This window comes from Oncorhynchus clarkii, chromosome 16 (assembly GCF_045791955.1).
Source record: "Oncorhynchus clarkii lewisi isolate Uvic-CL-2024 chromosome 16, UVic_Ocla_1.0, whole genome shotgun sequence".
Taxonomy (NCBI): Eukaryota; Metazoa; Chordata; class Actinopteri; order Salmoniformes; family Salmonidae; genus Oncorhynchus; species Oncorhynchus clarkii.
Window position 1 is genome coordinate 37,127,544 of NC_092162.1, and position 21,908 is coordinate 37,149,451.

The window sequence follows — 21,908 nt, forward strand, 5'->3', positions numbered from 1 at the left end:
TTCTTTCTTACTGTTGTCTTCTTTTTGGACTTGCATATCCTCTTCTTTTTGATCTTCTCAAACATTTTTCCTTGCACTTTTTTATTTCTCAATCAGTGAACCCTGTGTGTGCTGCCCTGATCTGGAAACCAGATTTACTGCTTCAAGAATCAAACACGTTACGATTTTGGCTCTTCTGATTTATTTTGTGCATGATTTACAGCTCACTAATTGTCATGTATTTCCTCTAAAATACAAATATATGCATTGTCAAGACGTAAGAATCATAACCTAATCTTTAAAAAAAAAACTGGTTAAATGCTTATTGCTTCAGTGAAGTACAGTTGCAGTCACCTCGCGAAAGTGGTAACTCTTTCGGGCATTCGTAAGCTGAATGTTGTGAAAAATGTAATGTTATGCATTGGAAAGACACCCAAAGTTGCTAATGTTCTCACTTCTCGTGCAAACTTGTCAAAGCTTGACCTCCCTCCAATACACAGACAAAACGTGTGGACTTTCTTCATGACCCCTGACTACTGTCACATTGGTATCTTCCATAGGGCTACATTCATAACCATTACCTTTCCTACGATGTTGACTCAATGCTCAAGACTACTAATACTGGGATCCCCAGGAGGAGACCAGGACAAAGAAGGTAATGTGTTTTGGTCGCCTTTACAGTAAATGCCAATAAGCAAATAATAACTTGCACTGGCTCACCTAAATAAGTTCAGGAGTAAAAATTGCATAGACTCATTCTGTGTGCAATAATATTGTTAAACATGATTATTGAATGACTACCTCATCTCTGTACTCCACACATACAATTGTCTGTAAGGCCCCTCAGTCGAACAGTGAATTTCAACCACCGATTCAACCACAAAGAACAGGAAGGTTTTCCAATGCATCGCAAAGATGGACACCTATTGGTAGATGGCTTTTTAAAAAAACGGACATTGAATATCCATTTGAGCATGGTGAAGTTATTAATACACTTTGGATGGTGTAACAATACACCATACAACTACAAAGATACATGTGTCCTTCCTAACTCAGTTGCTGGAGAGGAAGGAAACCGCTCAGGGATAACTGGTGCTAGCTTCGTGGCAGTGGCGTTAGCCACTATAGTCAATCGGTAGCAGCGGTGATCCGGTGCCAAGGTCCAGAGTTTACAGCAAGGATCCGGTGGTGTATTGGGCTCTACCCGTGTATGATTGGGGTTCGGGTGAACAGCTGAGTAGGCCGGAAGGTGGGCCTCAGGGATAGCTTCGGTACTGGGTGCCACGGTGAGTGCAAGCTGGCTGTGAGCTAGCTAGCTGCAACTTGCAGAAAATTGTCCACAGTGTTCATATCATCTAGAATAAACAGTACTGCAAAAAAAATGTACATCCAGAGTGCATCAAACATGATTTAGACCTTGTTTATGGAAAAGTGTTTATTTATGTATTTCAATGTTGCAACTTGCTTTATTTTATTTATAAGAACTCTCTTGCACTGACTCTGTACACATATACTGGACTATAACCATACACTCATGCATACCTGCACTAACACCCCAGCACACACACACCCACATAACATGCATACTAATGCCACATACTACATACACTGCTATTAGTCAATTTACCCCTACCTAAACTCAGCAAAAAAAAGAAACGTCCTCTCACTGTCAACTGCGTTTATTTTCATTAAACTTAACATGGGTAAATATTTGTATGAACATAACAAGATTCAACAACTTGAGACATAAACGGAACAAATTCCACAGACATGTGACTAGGTTGAGCCTGCAGGAAGGATGCCACATGAGGGAGGAGGATGTCTTTCCTGTAAAGCACAGTGTTGAGATTGCCTGTAATGACGACAAGCTCAGTCCAATGATGCTGTGACACACTGCCCCAGACCATGACGGACCCTCCACCTCGATCCCGCTCTAGAGTACAGGCCTCGGTGTAAAGCTCATTCCTTCGACGATAAACGCGAATCTGACCATTACCCCTGATGAGACAAAACCGCGACTCATCAGTGAAGAGCACTTTTTGCCTGTCCTGTCTGGTCCAACAACGGTGGGTTTGTGCCCATAGGCGACGTTGTTGCCGGGGACGTCTGGGGGGGACCTGCCTTACAACAGGCCTACAAGCCCTCATTCCAGCCTCTCAGCCAATTGCGCACAGTCTGAGCACTGATGGAGGGATTGTGCTTTCCTGGTTTAACTCAGGCAGTTGTTGTTGCCATCCTGTACCTGTCCCGCAGGTGTGATGTTCAAATTTACCAATCCTGTGCAGGTGTTACACGTGGTCTGCCACTGTGAGGACGATAAGCTGTCCATCCTGTCTCCCTGTACCGCTGTCTTAGGCGTCTCACAGTACGGATATTGCATTTTATTGCCCTGGCCACATGCCTCCTTGCAGCATGCCTAAGGCACGTTCACGCAGATGAGCAGGGACCCTGGGCGTCTTTCTTTTGGTGTTTTTCAGAGTCAGTAGAAAGGCCTCTTTAGTGTCTTAAGTTTTCATAACTGTGACCTTAATTGCCTACCTTCTGTAAGCTGTTAGTGTCTTAACGACATTTCCACATCGCTGCATGATTTTACAACTGCCCCATTGACGGGACGCCTATCCCTTAGAAACAGTGTTTAAACCCTTTACAATGAATATCTGTGAAGTTACTTGGATTTTTAAGAATTATCTTTGAAAGACAGGGTCCTGAAAAAGGGAGATTTCTATGTACAGCACATAGACTCGGCACCGGTACTACCTGTATATAGCCATGTTGTTTTCTACTCCCTATATATAGCCATAAGATTTTTACATGTTATTTTTATTCGTTATTCACTGTTTCATTATTTCAATGTTTTATTTTATTTATTGTCTTATTCTTAACTATGCATTGTTGAAAATAGACCTGTAATGAACCATTTCACTGTTAGTCTACACCTGTTGTCTACGAAGCATGTGATAAATAATATTTGAAATAGAGTGCCTCATCTGTTTCACCACGCTTGACACCAGGAATTTCCACTGCTCCATCTTCACCTCTACCCCAGTAATCATTCCTTTCATTGGTGCCCTCTTCTTGGGAGCAAAGCAAGTAACATCTCTCTTCCCCATTTGTGTGGTGCGGAGCGTCCACCCCCTCTTGGTCACAAGACAACTTCAGGTTACCTTCACCCAACTCCTTTTTCCACCCACCCTGAAATCCCATATGGGTCTGACAAAAACTTTCCCCCAAAATGTCACTCCCACTGGACCAAATTCATCTTTATCCATTTGAGTGAGGCTTAGGCTCCAATATCTTCCCCACACCTGCCACCTCTGGTAATTCTCCCTAATTCTCTTCCATTTCACCTCCAGAACTTGGTCTGGAGTACAGCTCACTCTGTATTTAACACCAATCTTCCTCAACACACCATATCCCTTGTTATTGCTCGCTTCATCGGATTCAAACTCAAAGAGCGTAAAGAAAGCAGATGTTATCTTCTTTTTCCACGATACCTCCAAGTTCCCCGGCGGCACAACCCAGCCATAACCCAATATAAAGTGCATTCTTTGGATCTGACTCACTCTCATCCGTCATCTTTGACCACATGCCGCTTGGCTCGACTAAAAGTTCTGTCCACTGAAGTTGAACTTCATCAGAGTGACTTCCTTTCACTCACACGATATAAAGGCGATAATCATGATTATATTGTTGATTATGGGTCCTCTCAAGGTCTCTTCATTGCCTTGCCACCCATGTAAACACCTGCTGACTTCTGTTAATATGCATTGCGTGCATGTACTTCCATCTTGTGCTCGTGCCATTAGGTCATTAGCAAACTTGTGTAGGCCAACACAATGCATGCATACTAACTGAAGTCAGAAGGTATTTACATGGTTTTGCACAAGTGCCAGGTGATAGACATTTCAACTTCAGTAGCAGCACCCTAAAAAGACAGGTAAACAATATTTTCCTGTGGATATTTGGTCTCAAATTTCACCCAACTGTAAAACCAACACACCAGACTAATTATTAGAACCAGATGCGCTAGATTACCGTTGGAGCGAAAACGTACAGGACGGTGTAACGTTAACTCTCCATGGACAAGGTTGGAGCCCTGGTTTAGAAACGCTATTCTTAGCAAATAATTATCAAAAACTGCACCCCAGTTGCATTGGTAAGTAATTGCCCTTCTTGGATCAAACGTACGAAATTATTGTACAATAAATGGAAAGCTTTTTTTGTTTTTTTGTTTGTTTTTTAAGACATCCCTGCCTGACCAAGCTGTTTGTTTTTAAGTTTGTCAACCGGAAACGGAAAGTACCACGAAAGTTCCTAAGGTCATTTCTAACTCGCAATGTGAGTTGGGACGGTGGCGGACTTCACTAATGTCTGCTTCTGCCTGCTCTTAGAAAGGTGCGTGCAGGGTGCGTGTCCCTAGTGTCCGCTTCGGTTGCCCGGGTAAGAATTCGCCTTTGACGCTTGTAAAAATGTGTGGGAAGAAACATTAGTGACAAAGGTGGTAAAAGTAAGTTAATGATCTGGTATAGTTTTCGTCTGTAGTATATTGTCGTGCGAGTTTGGTTCATACACGTTGATTCAACCCGGCTAGCTAGCTAAGTAGGATAGCTTACTTGCTAACCCTGCCTATTTAGTTAGCTTTAGGTGTTGGCTAAACATTTCTAGCACGAGATAAGCAGACTGATTGTAAGACCGTAAAACCAGTATTTTGAGAGACTAGGGGTGGCAAGCAGACCGGGGGGTTGGGAGGAAAACGACGGGGGAGACGTGAGCCAGGAGCGGCCGATGAGTTCGGACCAGGGCGGAGAGCCGCGGCTGCTGCAGGAGGAGGGTGATCCGGGACCGAAGACCTGTGTGGTGGACGACACACCACTTGGGATCGGGGGAGGGTCAGGCGGCATGGTGAGTAGCGGCCTCTACTCCTCCCAACTAGCTAAGCTAACGTCGCCTAGCCTACACACAACACACCATCTCCTCCTAAGTCCCATTCCTACCACCATGATTTGTTGCCTGCCACTGCCTTTCCAAATAGGGTCATCATGCCTCAGTCATAGGTTCCTGAGGCCTATAATATTACCTACATTTGCAATGATTTCTGCTAACTATCAATCCGATTCATATCGATAACTTGGTTGAGATTATTTATAGTTAACGTTAGCTAGGTATGTTGCCATATGTTTGGCTGAATGATTTATTTGCTGTCTTTCAATAGCCCACACATTTGGTTTGCTAGGGTAAATCACCGTTGCAAACAATATTTTCCATTATCTTATTTTGCAAACAGAATAATCTTGAGTAACTCAGTTAGCCAGCTAACGTTGGCTATCTAGCCAAGCGTTATCTGAAGCTTAGTTCAGCAATCTACTTTGGCAGCCATTTAATTTGCTAACCTAACTAGCAGTAGTAGCCTAGCTAGCTAATTTGGGAGTTTACCTAGTAATCAATGTGCAGTGACAACTGTAATGCTCTTTAGTAGACTATCGATTGGAGACGGTGGGCAGGCGCACCGATGCTGTCAAACTATGCAGCCAAACCAGCAAGCAAATTCGCCGAATCAACGTTACCTAGCTAGCTAACATGCGTTGCAAATACCCGGCCTATGCAGCACAGTCGGTGTCAGATGACTATATAGAAACTGGGGCTACAGTAACGAGATACAACCAGGCAGCAAGCTAGCACTGCAAGTATGTTGCTACAGATTAATTCGAGTTGCTTTGCTAGACAAAGGGACTGTCAGACGTATTGTGCACCGTGTAAGGTGTGCTCCTTAATATATCAAATTATTTTAAAACGACAATGTATACTGAGATGTGACAGCTGCTCTTGCCAGGAGTAACAGTTAGACTAGTACGTTGGATAATTTTGTAGCAGGTGGTGACTAGGTACGACCCCTCAGTGGTAACGTTATGTGGTAGATTTTACTTATTTGATCTAAAGCTAGCTCTGTGGACTCTAAGGTGAAACAAGATGACGACCAATATCAAATGCTTCATATGTATGTAACAATGTTTAAGTACGTAGCTGGCATTGCCATTCATTAGCTAAGTATTTACTGATTTATGCTGTAGTTTATGTCAAGCTATGGGCCGTAGTATATATCTGTTTTCACAGTATTGTTTTTATTTATGGCATTGTTGCTTTAATGACACATGTAACTGACAAACTAAATTGGACATATTTTGTCTGTCATATCCAGTCAATGTAACTGACAACTCTTGGGCGGCATGTAGCCTAGCAGTTAAGAGCATTGGGCCAGTAACCGAGCCGACAAGGTGAAAAATCCTTCGGTGTGCCTTTGAGCAAGGCACTTAACCATAATTGCTTCTGTTAGTCGCTCTGGATAAGAACGTCTGCTGAATTACTAAAATGTAGCGCTAGCTACACCTTTTTGGATTAGTGCCAAGCCTCTAAAGCCCATCCACACCCGCTTTTAAAATGGTGTCATGTAACTGGGGATTGGGGATCCTCCCTAGACCGGACGAGATGCTCCTGTGAAGAATACTAATTTCCGAATTCCTATATTAAATTTTAGAACGTGGGGCGGGGGCGAGAGAAAGTGGCACGTGCCTCAAGTATCCTCAGGAATGGTTAAGGGCTCAGTAGCAGGGGTAGCAGCAGCAACAAAATATCATTATGTGTATCGCTTGTGTTTGAGATTGACGGTGCTGCCTGCCAACAGCGATTATGGGTTTGGGTTGGCGGTAAAGTGTACGGAAGAGAGCGCGCGCTGTGCTGATACATGTCATGTGGGTCCATCTGCTAAGGATGTAGGTGGACTTCAATGAGAACCGCATGTTGATTTTTCGAAAACAATCGACTTTATGGGTAGTCTTTAATTTTTTACAATTATTTTTAATAACTACTGTGAAGTATCTCAAGTTCTGCTTCTCACTCTTGTTCGCAATAGAAGATCCTTGGCGTTTTAAACGTTTACCCACAAAGTACAACAAAATTGTTAATCTCGAGGTAAGCATCTTTATTTGATACAATGTAGACAACACGCTCGCTGTTGAAAATGGCTAACGTAAATAGTGGATGGGGACAGCGCGCCATGCTTGCTTTGGCTTTCTTGGTCATAGTGATTTATCGATCAGTGGTTGTTCTGAAAATAAAATGTAAAAATCGACCACGAATTCAATTTGGTTCCCAATAGCTTAGTTAACTACTTGTTTATGAATCTTTCTGGTTTCGGTTTTGTGTGGATGTTGTGCTCATGGAAACAAATGTAATACATCTTCGAGGCGTTTGATATATTTGTATCACGATTTATGTAATATATTTTTTGTTAAATATTTCTCCTGAATACATTTAACATTTCTATTTCTATCAGATTTACATTAGGGGATTATCCAATGTTATTACAGGGTAATTACAATTCATGTTCACATAACATGGTATTTACATGAACACTTAACTTCTGCATTGGACCTTAATCTCAATATCAAATCATTTCTGTACCTTACTGTGAATATTTTAAATTAAAATGGTCAAATGGAAACAAATGGCTTCTTAGCAGAGTCATTTTTCTAGTGGTGGAAAAGTACCCAATTGTCATACTTGAGTAACAGTAAAGATACCTTAATAGAAAATTACTCAAGTTAAAGTGAGTCACCCAGTAAAATAATACTTGAATAAAAGTAATACAAAAAAAATTGGTTCAAAATATACTTAAATATCAAAATACAATACAATTGCTACAACTGCTAAAATATACTTTAGTATCAAACGGAAACGTATAAGTCATTTCAAATTCCTTATATTAAGTGGCACCATTTTCATGTTTTTTTATTTATTTACGCAGCTCCAACACACGTACATATTTACAAAGTATTTGTGTTTAGTGAGTCGGACAGATCAGAGGAAGTAGGGATGACCAGGGATATCCTCTTGATAAGTGCGTGAATTTGACACTTTTCTTGTCCTGCTAACCATTGAAAATGTAACAAGTACTTTTGGGTGTCATGGACAATGTAAGGCGTGTAAAGTATATTTTCTTTAGGAATGTAGTGAAGTAAAAGTTGGCAATATAAGTAGTGAAGTACAGATATTCCCAAAAACTACTAAAGTACTTTACACCACTGAATTTTTCAAGCAATACATTTGCTCGGACTGTGAGTGTGGAGGGGAAACTGAAAACAATATGTTATTGAGAGAGGTTTGGGGATTATCTTATTGGTGGATAAACTAATTTACAGCAGGCCAAAATTCATTCACCACCACAACAGGCTCACATTTCAAGTGGCCTATTCATTCACCACCACAACAGGCTCACATTTCAAGTGGCCTATTCATTCACCACCACAACAGGCTCACATTTCAAGTGGCCTTTTCAGTGTGAAGATAGATATATCCATCTCTAAATCACAGGAAAATGTAAGTGCACAGGGCAGTTTTAAAGATTCAAAAATAAACTGGGAGAAAAATGTGGAGCACTGCCCCGGGAGTGAGTCTGGGAAACCCTTACCAAAAACGAGTCTACCTAGTGTAAGAAGCTCAGACAAGTATATTTTTTTGTCTTTTGAGTGGTTGTGTGCACAATCAAAATACAAATGTTATGCTGAGTGTAATTCCCTTGTTTTAGGATGGGCAAGAAAATTGCAATGTATTTGACATGGCAAGAAATAAAGACAGTGACCAGTATGATGGCACCAATTTTTTTTAGTGAACTATTTGCAAATAATTTACAGAAATCCATAGAGCAGATCAGCCTAGAGTGACAATACATCAGGGCGCGTTACCGCAACGCATTTCGACTTGAGTGTTCCTCAGGCAGCATGAAAAACGGAGACAATAGAAGTATGTCAGGATTGGGATTAATTCCATTTTGATTAAGTCTGTTTAGAAAGTAAACTGACATTGCATAAAAAAAAATCAAAATGTTATTGTTTTTCAACCCTGAAGTGTATGATACTGTACTTTTAAGTGCATTTCCTCTCCCCCTGTTCCAAGGTCACCTCCAAGGGCGCCGGTCTGAACCCCAATGCCAAGGTGTGGCAGGTGTCTGTGGCCCCCGCTGAGGTCCCTCCTGACGGAGCACAGTGGCCCCCGGCTGATGTCACTGAGGGTGAGAAACGACACTTAACAACATATAATAATGTATGCCGTTTAGACTCTTTTAGCCAATGCACCTTAGAGTGAAGTGAGTGCATACATGTTTTTGGTTTCATACATATCTAGCACCATACCCAACACTGTACGGTTTACAACCGGGGGAGGACACAGACTCGGAATAACCTGGATGGGAGAGAGGGTACATCGGGTGTCATTTATAATCATTGATTGGCTATGCATAATATATTTCATAACACATTTCCAGATGCTCAAAGTGCATTTACATTGTAAGGAAAGCTCATCTTATCCACCACATCAATGAAATAACCCTTACTTGTCTCTGATGGGCTGTTATGGCTGACAACAGAAGGAATATACCACAACCTATGCTGTACTATACATGACATCAATGCCACATACTGAAATCTGCAGGCCTATTGTTATTGAGAACTCTCTTTATAAAACTGTGGGGCCAAGAGGGTGCAGTGGCACAGCAGCAACAGACATAGCCAGTCACAATGTCCAAATTAGTTTACAAAATCTAAATGTTACAATTTATCACAAAGTTAAGAGTTTAACAATAAATGAAGACCCCTGTTCCACTGTTTCTATTTAAGTGCAGACATTTCGGCAGTGGGATTTCAAATAGGCTACTAATAGGTTCTTACAATTATCACACATCCTATTAACTGATGAATTGAACAATAAATTACACCGTGATGTACCCTCTCTCCCATCCAGGTTATTCCGAGTCTGTGTCCTCCCCCGGTTGTAAACCGTACAGTGTTGGTTTCACTATCCTGGAGGATAGCAGCTCCTCGGTAGCCTCCACAGCTGAGATCACTGTGAACGGCATGGATCCCCCAGACCTGGGCTTCATCCCCACTGAGACCACTACCGGCACATCAGGTATGTAGCACAATTAACTAAACTACACTACCCATAATGCACCATATAAAATAAAGATGGTTACGATTAGTCAATCATAGCCACAAAGCTGCATGTTTCTCACTGACAAATTATAACACTTTTACAGATGCATTATTGCGGCAGACCTCTTCCGGATGTCTTTTCGGACCTCATGGAGTTTTCTGACCTACCTTAGTACATGCTAATGAAACACATGTTGGTTTTCAGGGGAGACAAAGCTGACAGAGGAAAGGCCCGTCTCATCAGAGAACCTGAGAGACTCCCTCAAGAAAGAGCTGGAGTTCTGCTTTTCAAGGTTAGTACACGTGTTCTAGGTTAGGTCTTCTACCTCTAGGTGAGTAATTGTTCCTATGTTTGTAACTGGGAGATAGTACCTGAACTTGTCCAATAAAAAACATTAGTTTTGTAGTTGCAAATATTTTGCTACACTATGCCTTACTGAATGACCCATAGTCTGATGGGGCTTTGGCTATGTGATTATATATTAAGTTAATTCTTTAGGATAAATGTGTATGTTTGATAGCCAAGTATGTTTTATGATAATAACCTTTGACCCTCATTTGATGTCTAGGGAGAACCTGTCCAAGGACCTGTACCTGATGTCCCAGATGGACAGTGACCAGTTTGTCCCCATATGGACCATTGCCAGCATGGAGAGCATCAAGGCCCTCACTACTGACATGGAGCTCATTCTAGACATACTCCGATGTAAGGAACTATACCGTTGTTTTATTTGTCATTTTTGCTACTTTTGTGGAACTATGTACCCTGGTCCCAAATCTGTTTGTGTTTTCTTGCCAACTCCTATGGTCAATGTGGGACGGCACAAACAGCTCTGTGACCAGTCTAGGAACAAGTGGACTTGTGATTGAATGGTATTGATTATTATTTTTAATTTTTTAAATGTTACGCACCAATGGCAATACTTTTTGGACAATGGAGTGGTATAACCCATACAATTATAGTTACTTTATGTTCAGTACCAGAAGTTTGGACACCAACTCATTCCAGGGTTTTTATTTTTACTATTTTCTATATTGTAGAATAATAGTGAAGACAACTGTGAATTTGCACATATAGAATCATGTAGTAACCAAAAAAGTGTTAAACAAGTCTAAATATATTTTAGATTCCTCAAAGTAGCCACCCTTTGCCTTGATGACATCTTTGTACACTCTTGTGGAATGCTTTCCCAACAGTCTTGAAGGAGCTCCCACATATGCTGAGCACTTGTTTGGCTGGTTTTCCTTCACTCTGCAGTCCAACTCATCCCAAACCATCTCAATTGGGTTGAGGTCAGGTGATTGTAGAGGCCAGGTCATCTGATGCAGCACTCCATCACTCTCCTTGGTCAAATAGGCCTTTCACAGCCAGGAGGTGTGTTGGGTCATTGTCCTGTTGAAAAACAAATCATAGTCCCACTTAGCGCAAACCAGATGGGATTGCGTTTCACTGCAGAATGCTGTGGTAGCCATGCTGGTTAAGTGTGCCTTGAATTCAAAATAAATCACTGACAGTGTCACCAGCAAAGCACTCACACACATCACACCTCCTCCATGGTTCACGGTGGGAACCACACATGCGGAGATCATCCGTTCACCTACTCTGCGTCTCACAAAGACATGGCAGTTTGACCATGAAGGCCTGATTCACGCAGTCTCCTCTGAACAGTTGATGTTGAGATGTGTCTGTTGAACTCTATTTGGGCTGCAATTTTTTTGAGTCTGGGAACTTTAATGAACTTATCCTCTGCGGCAGAGGTAACTCTGGGTCTTCCTTTCCTCTGGTGGTCCTCATGATGGCCAGTTAATTGCATTGAAATGCATTCCAGTTGACTACCTCATGAAGCTGATTGAGATAATGCCAAGAGTGTGTCATCAAGGCAAAGGGTGGCTACTTAGGAGAATCTCAAATATAAAATATTTTAATTTAACACTTGTTTTGGTTACTACATGAGTCCATGTGTGTACATAGTGTTGCTGTCTTCTACTATGTAGATAACAGTCAAAAATAAAGTTAAATCCTGGAATCAGTAGGCATCCAAACTTTTGACTGGTAATGTAGATGGATAGCGATGTAATTTGTGACCCTGATGTTTGTTCTTGTTCACAGCCTCTCCAATGGTACAAGTGGATGAGAAAGGAGAGAAAGTGCGTCCTAATCACAAACGCTGCATCATCATCCTGAGGGAGGTTCCTGAGACAACACCTGTAGAGGTCAGATGACTGTGTTAAAACCAATATATTACCATGTTAATGCTGTGGTTACAATACTCTTACAACTAAAATACAAAATAACCCCCCACACACACACACACACACACACACACACACTTTATAACCAATATGCAATCATGTTACAACAATATTTGTAGCCAGTGTTATTATTGTAAATGACAAGGTGAATTGCTAGTAGTACTCCTATGTAAAAATGCTGGCACATTTACTATATTTGAGCAACAACTCACATACTCGTATCTTTTTTTTTTTGTTCCCCTCAGGAAGTGGAGTCTCTCTTTAAAAATGACAACTGTCCAAAAGTGATTAGTGTGGAGTTTGCGCACAACAACAACTGGTACATCACATTCCAATCTGACACTGATGCTCAACAGGTAAGCTGGATCCGATTGGAGTATAAAGTAGTATTCAGGCTTCTAATTGGTGTAAGCATTTATCAGTCCCAGTTTTGTTGAGAAGACCTATGGAATTTCTGCATGTCTGTTGTCTTTCTCTCTGTTCAGGCACACCGATATCTAAGAGAAGAGGTGAAAACATTTCAGGGAAAACCTATCATGGTGAGTTACATAACACAATCAATCACTTGTAATTTAAGACTGTCACTTCCCTTTATTAATCGCTCTTCCCTTCACAATCATATTGTGAAGCCAAAGACACATTTCCACATTTTGGATAATTTCACAAGTTTTTAAAAATTTGATTTGATTTTTCTAACTTCCAGGCGAGGATAAAAGCCATCAACACATTCTTTGCTAAGAATGGCTACCGTAGCATGGACAGCAGCATGTACGCTGCCCAGACCCAGTCCCAGTACAACCCTAACCTGTACATGCAGCACGTGTATAGCCCTCAGCAGCAGTACCCTCTCTATGGCATCGTACCACAGACCTGGACACCCTCTCCTACACCCTACTTCGAGACTCCTCTGGTGAACATCAACACTCAATATACTATCTTTATGGTGTTAATTGTGGTATAAATGTACAATATTCAAATTATTTGGAAGTTTCAGCAGACTATAAACCTTATCCTCGTAAATTGTGTCAACTGTAATTTCATTCGGGTAGTCTTATTGAGAAAATCCTACATGAGAGAAGATATGTCTTCCTATTAACCTTTCTAGGGCTAGCGGAACCCCTCGACAACATTCCGCTGAAAATGCAGTGCGCGAAATTCAAAAATACTTTTTAGAAATATGTAACTTTCACACATTAACAAGTCCAATACAGCAAATGTAAGATTAACAAGATGTTTATCTACCCATCGTGTCCGGTTTCAAAAATGCTTTACAGCATAAGCACGTGATTATGTTTGGTCATAGCCAAGTCGAAAAAACAGCATTTTTCCAGACAACATTTTTCCAGACAAAGATAGGAGTCACAAAAAGCAGAAATATAGATGAAATGAATCACTAACCTTTGATCTTCATCATAGGACGTCATGTTACACAATACATGTATGTTTTGTTCGATAATGTGCATATTTATATCCAAAAATCTCAGTTTACATTGGCACCTTACGTGCAGTAATGTTTTGATTCCAAAACATTTGTGATTTTGCAGAAATACTCATAATAAACATTGATAAAAGATACAAGTGTTATTCACAGAATTAATGATTAGACTTCTCCTTAATGCAACTGCTGTGTCAGATTTCAAAAACTACGGAAAAAGCATAATCTGAGAACGGCGCTCAGAGCCCAAACCAGCCAGAGAAATATCCGGCATTTTGGAGTCAACAAAGTTAAAAACAACACCATAAATTTTCACTTGCCTTTGAAGGAATCCCAGTTTGACAATAAATGCTGCCCCCTATCCCAAAAAGGTTAATGAAATTGAGAATGACAAAATATTATTGATTTTTCTTGTTCAACTGTGACCTGTATAAATGTGATTTGTAAGGTGGAAACTTGTGTAATGACTAACTCTCCTGCACTACACTGCGACTGACCATGTGCTTCCAATCCCGGTGTGTGTGTGTCTCTGGGTTGGGCTGATCATACAAAAAGGAAAAATTCAGTTTAAGAATATTGACAATGAAGTATTCTTCCTCCTTTTCCCACATCTCCAGGCACCATTTCCCAACAGTGGCTTTGTGAATGGATTCAGTTCTACTGGACACTACAAAACTGGCAACAACTCCCTGAATATGACTCGGCCCTATAACCGAAACCGGTACGTTGATCTTGTATTCTCTCTGAAGTGCCGTGAGTGGTTTCAAGTTGTCTTTCTGTGGGTGAAAATGCTTTAAACCCATACATGCCAGTTTGTGGATAAACAATAGTAAAATTGGTAAATACTTTGTTAAATTTTTTTCCTTCTTCGTAGAGTAAGGCTACAGCCGCACAGAAATTGTCTGGAAATTATGGCTTGAACCAGTGGTTTTTCAATTTGAGATTATCCATTCAAAAATGAACAATAGTCTCGCCTTTTTACCAATGCAGCTTGTCGGGAAAATGGTTTACTTGGATTGAACCTTTGACTGACAAAATCAGGCTATTGATGAATGCAAATACGAAGTATTTCTTGTACATGCGTCTCTGTGGCCGTAGCCTAATGGCATATATCCTTACGTAAAACCACAGATTTTGCATTTCCATATTAATAGTGTATGAGTCTTATTGAATGAACCAGTCCAGGGTAAGGTTTTGAATTCACCACCTGTTCTCTTACTGTCTGTCCCTGCAGTGTACCCCTCTATTCAAGAAAGAATGTAATAAATGCCTTCAGGTACAGCCATTATACTGTATAACAGCTTCATTGCTTCCCCATCTCTTGCAATACCACTGACAGCTTTGTCAGTTCATAGCTGTTTTTAACAGTTTAGGTACTACTACACTGTTGGAGCTAGGAACACAAGCATTTTGCTACACCCGCAATAACGTCTGCTAAATATGCTACATCAAATTTGATTTTGATTGAACAGTTGAGCATTATCCCATGTCTTACTATACTAGTCTACAGCCAAATGACTAAATCTAAAACTGGTCTTAGCTCTGACAGCCAGTGCATAACAGTTCAGTTAATACTTTTAACATTGACATATATGAAGTCATTTGACAGCTTCTGTTTGCAAGATGTTTAGAGGAGTTAATAATTGGTGGTGTGAAAGAAAAGATGGCTTAATAGAAAATTACTCAAGTTAAAGTGAGACACCCAGTAAAATAGTACTTGAGTAAAAGTCTTAAGTATTTGGTTTTAAATATACTTGTGTCAAAAGTAAATGGCTTTGCAAAAATGTACTTAAGTATTAAAAGTAAAGGTATAAACCATTTCAAATTCCTTATATTAAGCAAACCAGATGGCAAAATGTATTTTTTATTTATGGTGGGCCAGGGGCGCACTCCAATACTCCAACAATTTACTGTTGTGTTCAGTAATGTGGTGTCGTAGCTCACTTGAGTATTGAACACTGTTTAAGAATGTATCCGGCACGTTGTATGTGAACGGAGCTGTGAGGATTGGATCAGTTTAATTGCACAGCAAGCCTGTGTGCATTTGTAACATTTACAAATGAAGCGTTTGTTTAGTGATTCCTCCAGATCAGAGGCAGCATGGATGTTCTCTTGATAAGTGTGTGAATTGGACCATTTTTCCTGTCAAAATGTAATGATTGCTTTTGGGTGTCAGGGAAAAAGTATATGAATGAAAAAGTACATTGTCTTTAGGTATGTAGTGGAGTGAAAGTTGGCAAAAATACAAATAGGTAGTTTATTGGGATATCTGTACTTTACTAAGTAGTACTTTAAAATATGTTTTACTTGACACCACTGGTTAATAACAGTTTTATAGGCTATAGCTCAGATAACAGTTCTAACTATGACTTGGCTCCTATCCACAGTGATCTAGCTAGCTCTCCATTTTGTCATTTAACCGTTTCTCTCATCCTGACTAACCATCCATTTTATTTATTTTCATTTAGCTCTTAGTTTCATTATAAATGTTTCCGTAGTACAGCTGTACTTTGCTAATGTAGTCATGCTACCAAGAGGTGAGGGAAATTCCTGTTACCTAATCTGTTTCATATGACTGTATAAATAAGACGGCTAGATACTGTAATGTGGAATGGAGATTTGGTCAGCCAAAAATGATTGACTGATAACTTTTCCTTTGCAAACTGCCATTTCAACCTGAATAAGAAATTACCTTATTTTAGCTGGCGAATTGGTACGGATTCCCACATTAACTTTGCAGGGTATTTTTTTAAATTGAGAAATGCGTCCACCACTTAACAAATGCATGTATTTCTTAAGATCAGTAGTGGGCAGACGTAATGATTGGCTTATTCTTTTGTACTCATGTGTCATGTATAACCCTGACACTGGTTGGACCTGATGACACATTGATGTGCATAGAGGGAATACAGTCTTTGGAGGGAATGGGTCTCTCTGTTTCTCCTCCTGTGCTCACCCCTAACCACTCCCCTCCTGCCAAAACCCGGAATCTCCGCACCTGTCCCGACAAGTTCAAAGATTGATATCTGACGTTCTTTTAAGCATGGGCTTGAAAAAACAAATGCATGAATTCAAAGGGTGGTGCGGTGTTTGTAATACTCTTGCAAAGTTAATTTCAGCTGACATTTGTCTTCTAGTTTTCTTCGCACATCAGTTGCATGTTGGCGTATATATCATCAAATGTAGGCCTAGCTGCTGCATGCTATTTGTATCCCCACCACGTCCCAGTTGTGCCAAGATTAGCCTCTGTAACCCTGGGTCCTATTTATTAGGGCACACGTGAAGCCTCAGGTGGGGAGACCAGGCGAAGTGGCTTCTGTTCCCCTGGAGAGCTTGACTGGCATGAGGAGTCCCCAGCCCCCCACCACTGGCCCTGGACCTCTGCAGACCCAGACACCTCCAGACCTGACCTCAGCCTTCCCCCTCATCTCCACCTCCTCGGACCTCAACGATGACGGCAGCATGGCTGGACGCGGAAGGTGAGCCTTTTTTTTTATTCATAAAGGTCTCTCGGGGGGGCCTCCCGATTGGCGCAGCAGTTTTAAGGCACTGCATCGCAACACTTGAGGCGTCACTACAGACGCAGGTTCGATCCCAGGCTGTGTCACAGCCGGCCGTGACCGGAACACACATTTGGCCCAGCATCGTCTGGTTTAGGGAAGGGTTTGGCGGCCGGAATTTCCTTGTTCCATCGCGATCTAGCAACTCCTTGTGGCGGGCCAGACGCTTGCAAGCTGACTTTGGTTGCCAGCTGGACGGTGTTTCCTCCGACACATTGGTGCTTCTGGGTTAAGCAAGCAGTGTGTCAAGAAGCAGTGCAGCTTGGCAGGGTCGCGTTTCGGAGGACGCGTGGCTTTCGACCTTCGCCTCTTCTGAGTCCATAGGGGACCTGCAGTGATGGGACAGGACTGTAAATACCAATTTGGATATCACAAAAAAGGGGTGAAAGTTAATATATATATATATATATGTATCTCGATCCAGTATTATGACAGAACACAGTGAGGTCTTCAGGGATGGTATTATCCCCCTAATGGAACAATGACATTCTGTTTTTGAAGTGGTGAATTCTTCCAGGTCATCTCATCAGACCTAGTGATGACAACTTGATGCGCAGGAGGGGAAAGCAGGCTGTGGAGTGTGACTGGCTTTGGGTCTTTTCCCTTCTCTCCTCCTCGTCCTCTACCTACGCTCCCCCTCTCCCCTAAGCTATGATCCTCCACACCTGTCCCGATGAGCGCTAAGATTATGAGATCTGAAGGTCTGATGGAGAATGTTAAGTCAGATAACAGAACACTTGTGTACTAGTTTCTGAACCACCTTTAAAAACCTTTTCTGTCCTTGATTACAGAAGGACTACATATAGAGGCACAAGAAGGAGGAGAGAGGATGAGCGGATTACGGTACCGTTGCAAGACGAATGACAGTTACTATGTGGATTTAGTTGGCTTTTGCATAATAGATTTAATCTGGACCAAACCGGTTATCAACGCAACTCTCTTGCCTTGTTTTTCTGGTTTGCGTGTCTTTTTGTTTGTTTGTTAAGCTTATTTTGTTATTATGTACATTTTGAGTTTGTATGGTGCAAAATGTAAATGTTATCTCTTTGTTTTCCCCCCAGAGGCCCATACCCCTGGCTGAGGTAAAGGTGCCGGTCCCTAAATTTGACCTGGCCGCTACTAACTTCCCCCCGCTGCCGGGCTGTGTAGCCAGTACACAGGGAGAGCCCCTACTGGAGAACAGGATGTCAGACGTGGTGCGAGGACTGAACAGAGACAAGGTTAAGACAGGATCCCTATGGTTAACTACCACACTCCTTTCACTTCATTTTGGGCAGAATCCTAACTTGAGATGCATATGATCAACTCAGACTTTTGCTTAAACCACAAACTGGAGTTTTACATGCAGATCTCAAGTTAGTTTTGGGTGTTGTTTTTTTCGCTCATATGCTGACTTCAGTCTTTCCTTACTCTCTCTACAGACGCCGGAACAAGCAAACAAGGAATCCAGCAAGGAAGTGGGTGCCGGACCAGCCCCAGCCCCGACCCCAGCCCCAGGACATGAGGAGGCAGTGTGTGTCTCTAATCTTGCCCAGCTTGCAGCCAAACCTGCTGTACTCCCCCACGGAACCCCCATCCATGTACCTGCCCCCAGGTAAGGGAAAATAGGCTGAAGTTTGTACATTATTATTCAGAGGGTTAGAGTGTAATATCACTCTCTTTGTGTATAGAGACTTAACTTCTTGCAGATCATTGGGATGCTAGTGTCCCATTTCAACAACTTCCGGTGAAATTGCAGAGCGCCAAATTTAAATTACTATAAATATTAAACTTTCATGAAATCACAAGTGCAATACATCAAAATAAAGCTTAATTTGTTGTTAATCCAGCTACCGTGTCAGACTTCAAAAAGGCTTTACTGCGAAAGCAAATCATGTGATTATCTGAGGGCAGCGCCCAGCACACACATGCGTAGCAAACCATTTTCAACAAGGGATTTGTGACACGAAAGTCAGAAATAGTGATATAATATAACAAGTCAATCAACATTTATAATCAAACCTTAGGTACCCTAATACTCAAATAAACGTTAAAATTTAAGACCGAGAATCGTTATTGTCTTTACTGGAGAAAAATACCAAAGAACACGCTCTCATTCACGCACTTGGAAACACTACAGCCAAAATGGGAGCCACCTAGAAAAACTACAATTTCTGTCAAATTTTTCCTAAAACCAGCCTGAAACTCTTTCTAAAGACTTCTAGTGGAAGCCCTAGGAACTGCAATCGGGCACGATTTCACCCTACTATAAAAGTGGCAGCCATTGAAATCAGTGGTAGGATAATTTTTTTGGGGGGGGTGATATGCCCTCTGGGTTTGACCTGCCGTTTCAGTTCTGTTATACTCAGACATTTAAAATTGCTAGATCACTGGCTAGCATCAAGTCCATGAGCTGTAAAGCTAATGTCACAGATTAATTCTAGAGACTTGCCTTGTTAATTAGTGATCTGCCAATAAAGTTGTGCTGAATTGACTAGAATCGTCAATAAATAGAGCTCAAAGAAGCATACAAAGGTCTGCCTCAGTCATAATGGCATTAAAACTAACTTTGGGTCAAATGGGGCTTTCCTTTCCTTCCTGCTTTTTGTTCTTCTGTAGTGTACCCCATCAGGAGAAGAAGTGGGAGAAGGTGGAGAGGGTAGCAGAGGCCCCAGCCCCCAAAGTAACCCCACCCACACCTGCTCCCTGTGCAGCCAACCCACCCGGAGTCCCCTCCACACCGCCAGCTATGCCTGGCCCCAAGCCTCAACCCAGCACAGTGTCCTCCACTCCAGCTACACCCAGCACCCCAGCCACCACCGCTACCCCTGCATCAGTGGTGAGGCACCAAAGATAATCCTGTACCTCTAATCTAGCCATTTAGAGATGATTGCTTTGTTTTACATTGGGATTGCTTCTTAATTTTATGAAACGTAATTGGTTTCCATTCTCTACCTGAACTCTTAGATCTACATCTGTTCCTCTGAACTCATTGTTCCTTTTTTCTGGCTCTTGTTCAGGAGCCCCGTAAGCTTAGCTATGCCGAGGTGTGCCAGCGAGCCCCCCCTCCGACCCCCCCAGCCTCAGCCTCCCCTTCCACGCTAGCCCAGCCTCTGCGTGAGCTGCGTGTCAATAAGGTAGAGGAGCCAAGCTCCAGCTCTACCACCAGCTCGGGCGACTGCCCAAGGGGAGACCGGCTGGACAAAGCCCAGGACAGGGATGGTGGCTGGGAGTGCAAGGAGGCCCGTCCCCGTGATCGTGACCGGGACTCCCGGGATGGAGGCTACTACCGCAGCAACGGGCCCTCCAGACAGGGAGGCTACGGGGGCCTCAAGTTCCGTGAACAGAGACGGGGCCCCCAACCAGCCTGCCGCAGCTCCCCCCAAGGAGGCCCCCGACACACCGGCAAAGAGCAGAACATCCCCCCGGTATCGCCAAAGTAAAACTTCCGGTATGAATAACGAAAACAAACAAAAATATGAAATATATACGTGGATATAAATATATAAATAATGAAATGCATATAAAAGCAACAATCTTAACGGTAGCCGCCTCCTGTCTGCCTCCTGGAGCATTGTCCCAAAGAAAGGAAAAAAAGCTTTGTGAAATGACAATGAAATGAAAATGGAAGCCTGGGGACATCCAGGAGAAAGTAGGGCAAAAAAGAAGTGTGAACTTTCACAGTGATTTTTAAAAAGGAAAAAGATCTCAATTAGGCCTCGTAAACAAATGTATTCACAGAATTTAAAATCAGTGATTTTAAAATCAATGTGCTTTCTTTGGAGGTCCGTTTCATTTTCTTCTCTGAGGAGAGGTGGGACATTTGGGCCCTGTATTAAGGCCCTCTACCATTTTTGATTTTAAAGAATAGATGTTGGTCTACAAGAAACATATGCACTAAAGAACATACATGCATACATGTCGTGTACACATACAAAGATATCACTAACAACGCAGTGACGACGAGACATCTTATTATTTTTTTCTTCTGAGCATAGGTTTGGCAAGGATGAATGACTGTAGATGAGCTGGGTTGATTAATTAAGATGTCTGTTAATGCATTGACTGCTGCTAAGCAAACAGATTGGGGCAGAGTGCTTCAGTTCAGTTTGCTGTTGCACTGATTCTCATGGAATGAACGAGCAGCTCATTGTGATTCTAACATTCTACAATCGGAATCGATGACCTGAAATTAGGCCGTTAGAGATGATCCTCTGTTTATTAATTGAAAATAAAAAATATATAATTTGAGGCTTGGTAATTATTGTCTCAACTATGTTATCTGTATAAAGGTCAACAAAATTATCGGTAACAATCAAGCTACAGTTTTGTCGGTGGTTTTTGCCCAGAGCTGGAAGGCTCTTGTTCGCGGAAGGAAGGGTGAATTATTATTATTATTATATATTTTTTAAAGCTGAAATCCACTCTGGGTAGGAGCAGCGCAGCGCGCGGTCCGTCTCGCAGATCGCAGTCTCCTGGTCCAATGCTGTTTATTTGAAGTTGTTTAATCTATTTTTATCTTTATTTCCTGATTTGTCTGGATTTCCCGTCTTCTAACGGATTCAGATCATACATACTGATAATCAGTCAGGCTCTCTGTTTACAACTTACTATTCACAATGGGATTGTAGCTTAGTTAGGCTATTTTTATGGAAACCTAGGGAATAGATATGTTGATGTAGCCTGGGTGCCAGTCTGTTTCGGCTCTCTTGCCCTAAC

General features: G+C 41.8%; 1 protein-coding gene across 2 annotated transcripts; it reads left to right on the forward strand.

Moving 5' to 3' along the window:
- The first annotated feature begins 4,307 nt into the window (after positions 1-4,307).
- Positions 4,308-20,808, forward strand: LOC139368377 (La ribonucleoprotein 4Aa). 2 transcript variants are annotated; one of them, XM_071107164.1, is made up of 17 exons: positions 4,308-4,881; positions 8,929-9,043; positions 9,772-9,939; positions 10,168-10,255; positions 10,532-10,668; positions 12,073-12,176; positions 12,461-12,571; positions 12,701-12,754; positions 12,919-13,125; positions 14,268-14,371; positions 14,885-14,926; positions 16,923-17,129; positions 18,002-18,053; positions 18,272-18,430; positions 18,632-18,804; positions 19,809-20,028; positions 20,210-20,808. In XM_071107164.1, the coding sequence occupies exons 1-17, from the start codon at positions 4,765-4,767 to the stop codon at positions 20,630-20,632; spliced, it is 2,481 nt and encodes an 826-aa protein (XP_070963265.1). In that variant the 5' UTR covers positions 4,308-4,764; the 3' UTR covers positions 20,633-20,808. The 2 variants fall into 2 exon arrangements, with proteins under 2 accessions (XP_070963265.1, XP_070963266.1); XM_071107165.1 differs by lacking the exon at positions 14,885-14,926 and having other exon boundaries at positions 4,320-4,881.
- Positions 20,809-21,908: the final 1,100 nt, after the last annotated feature.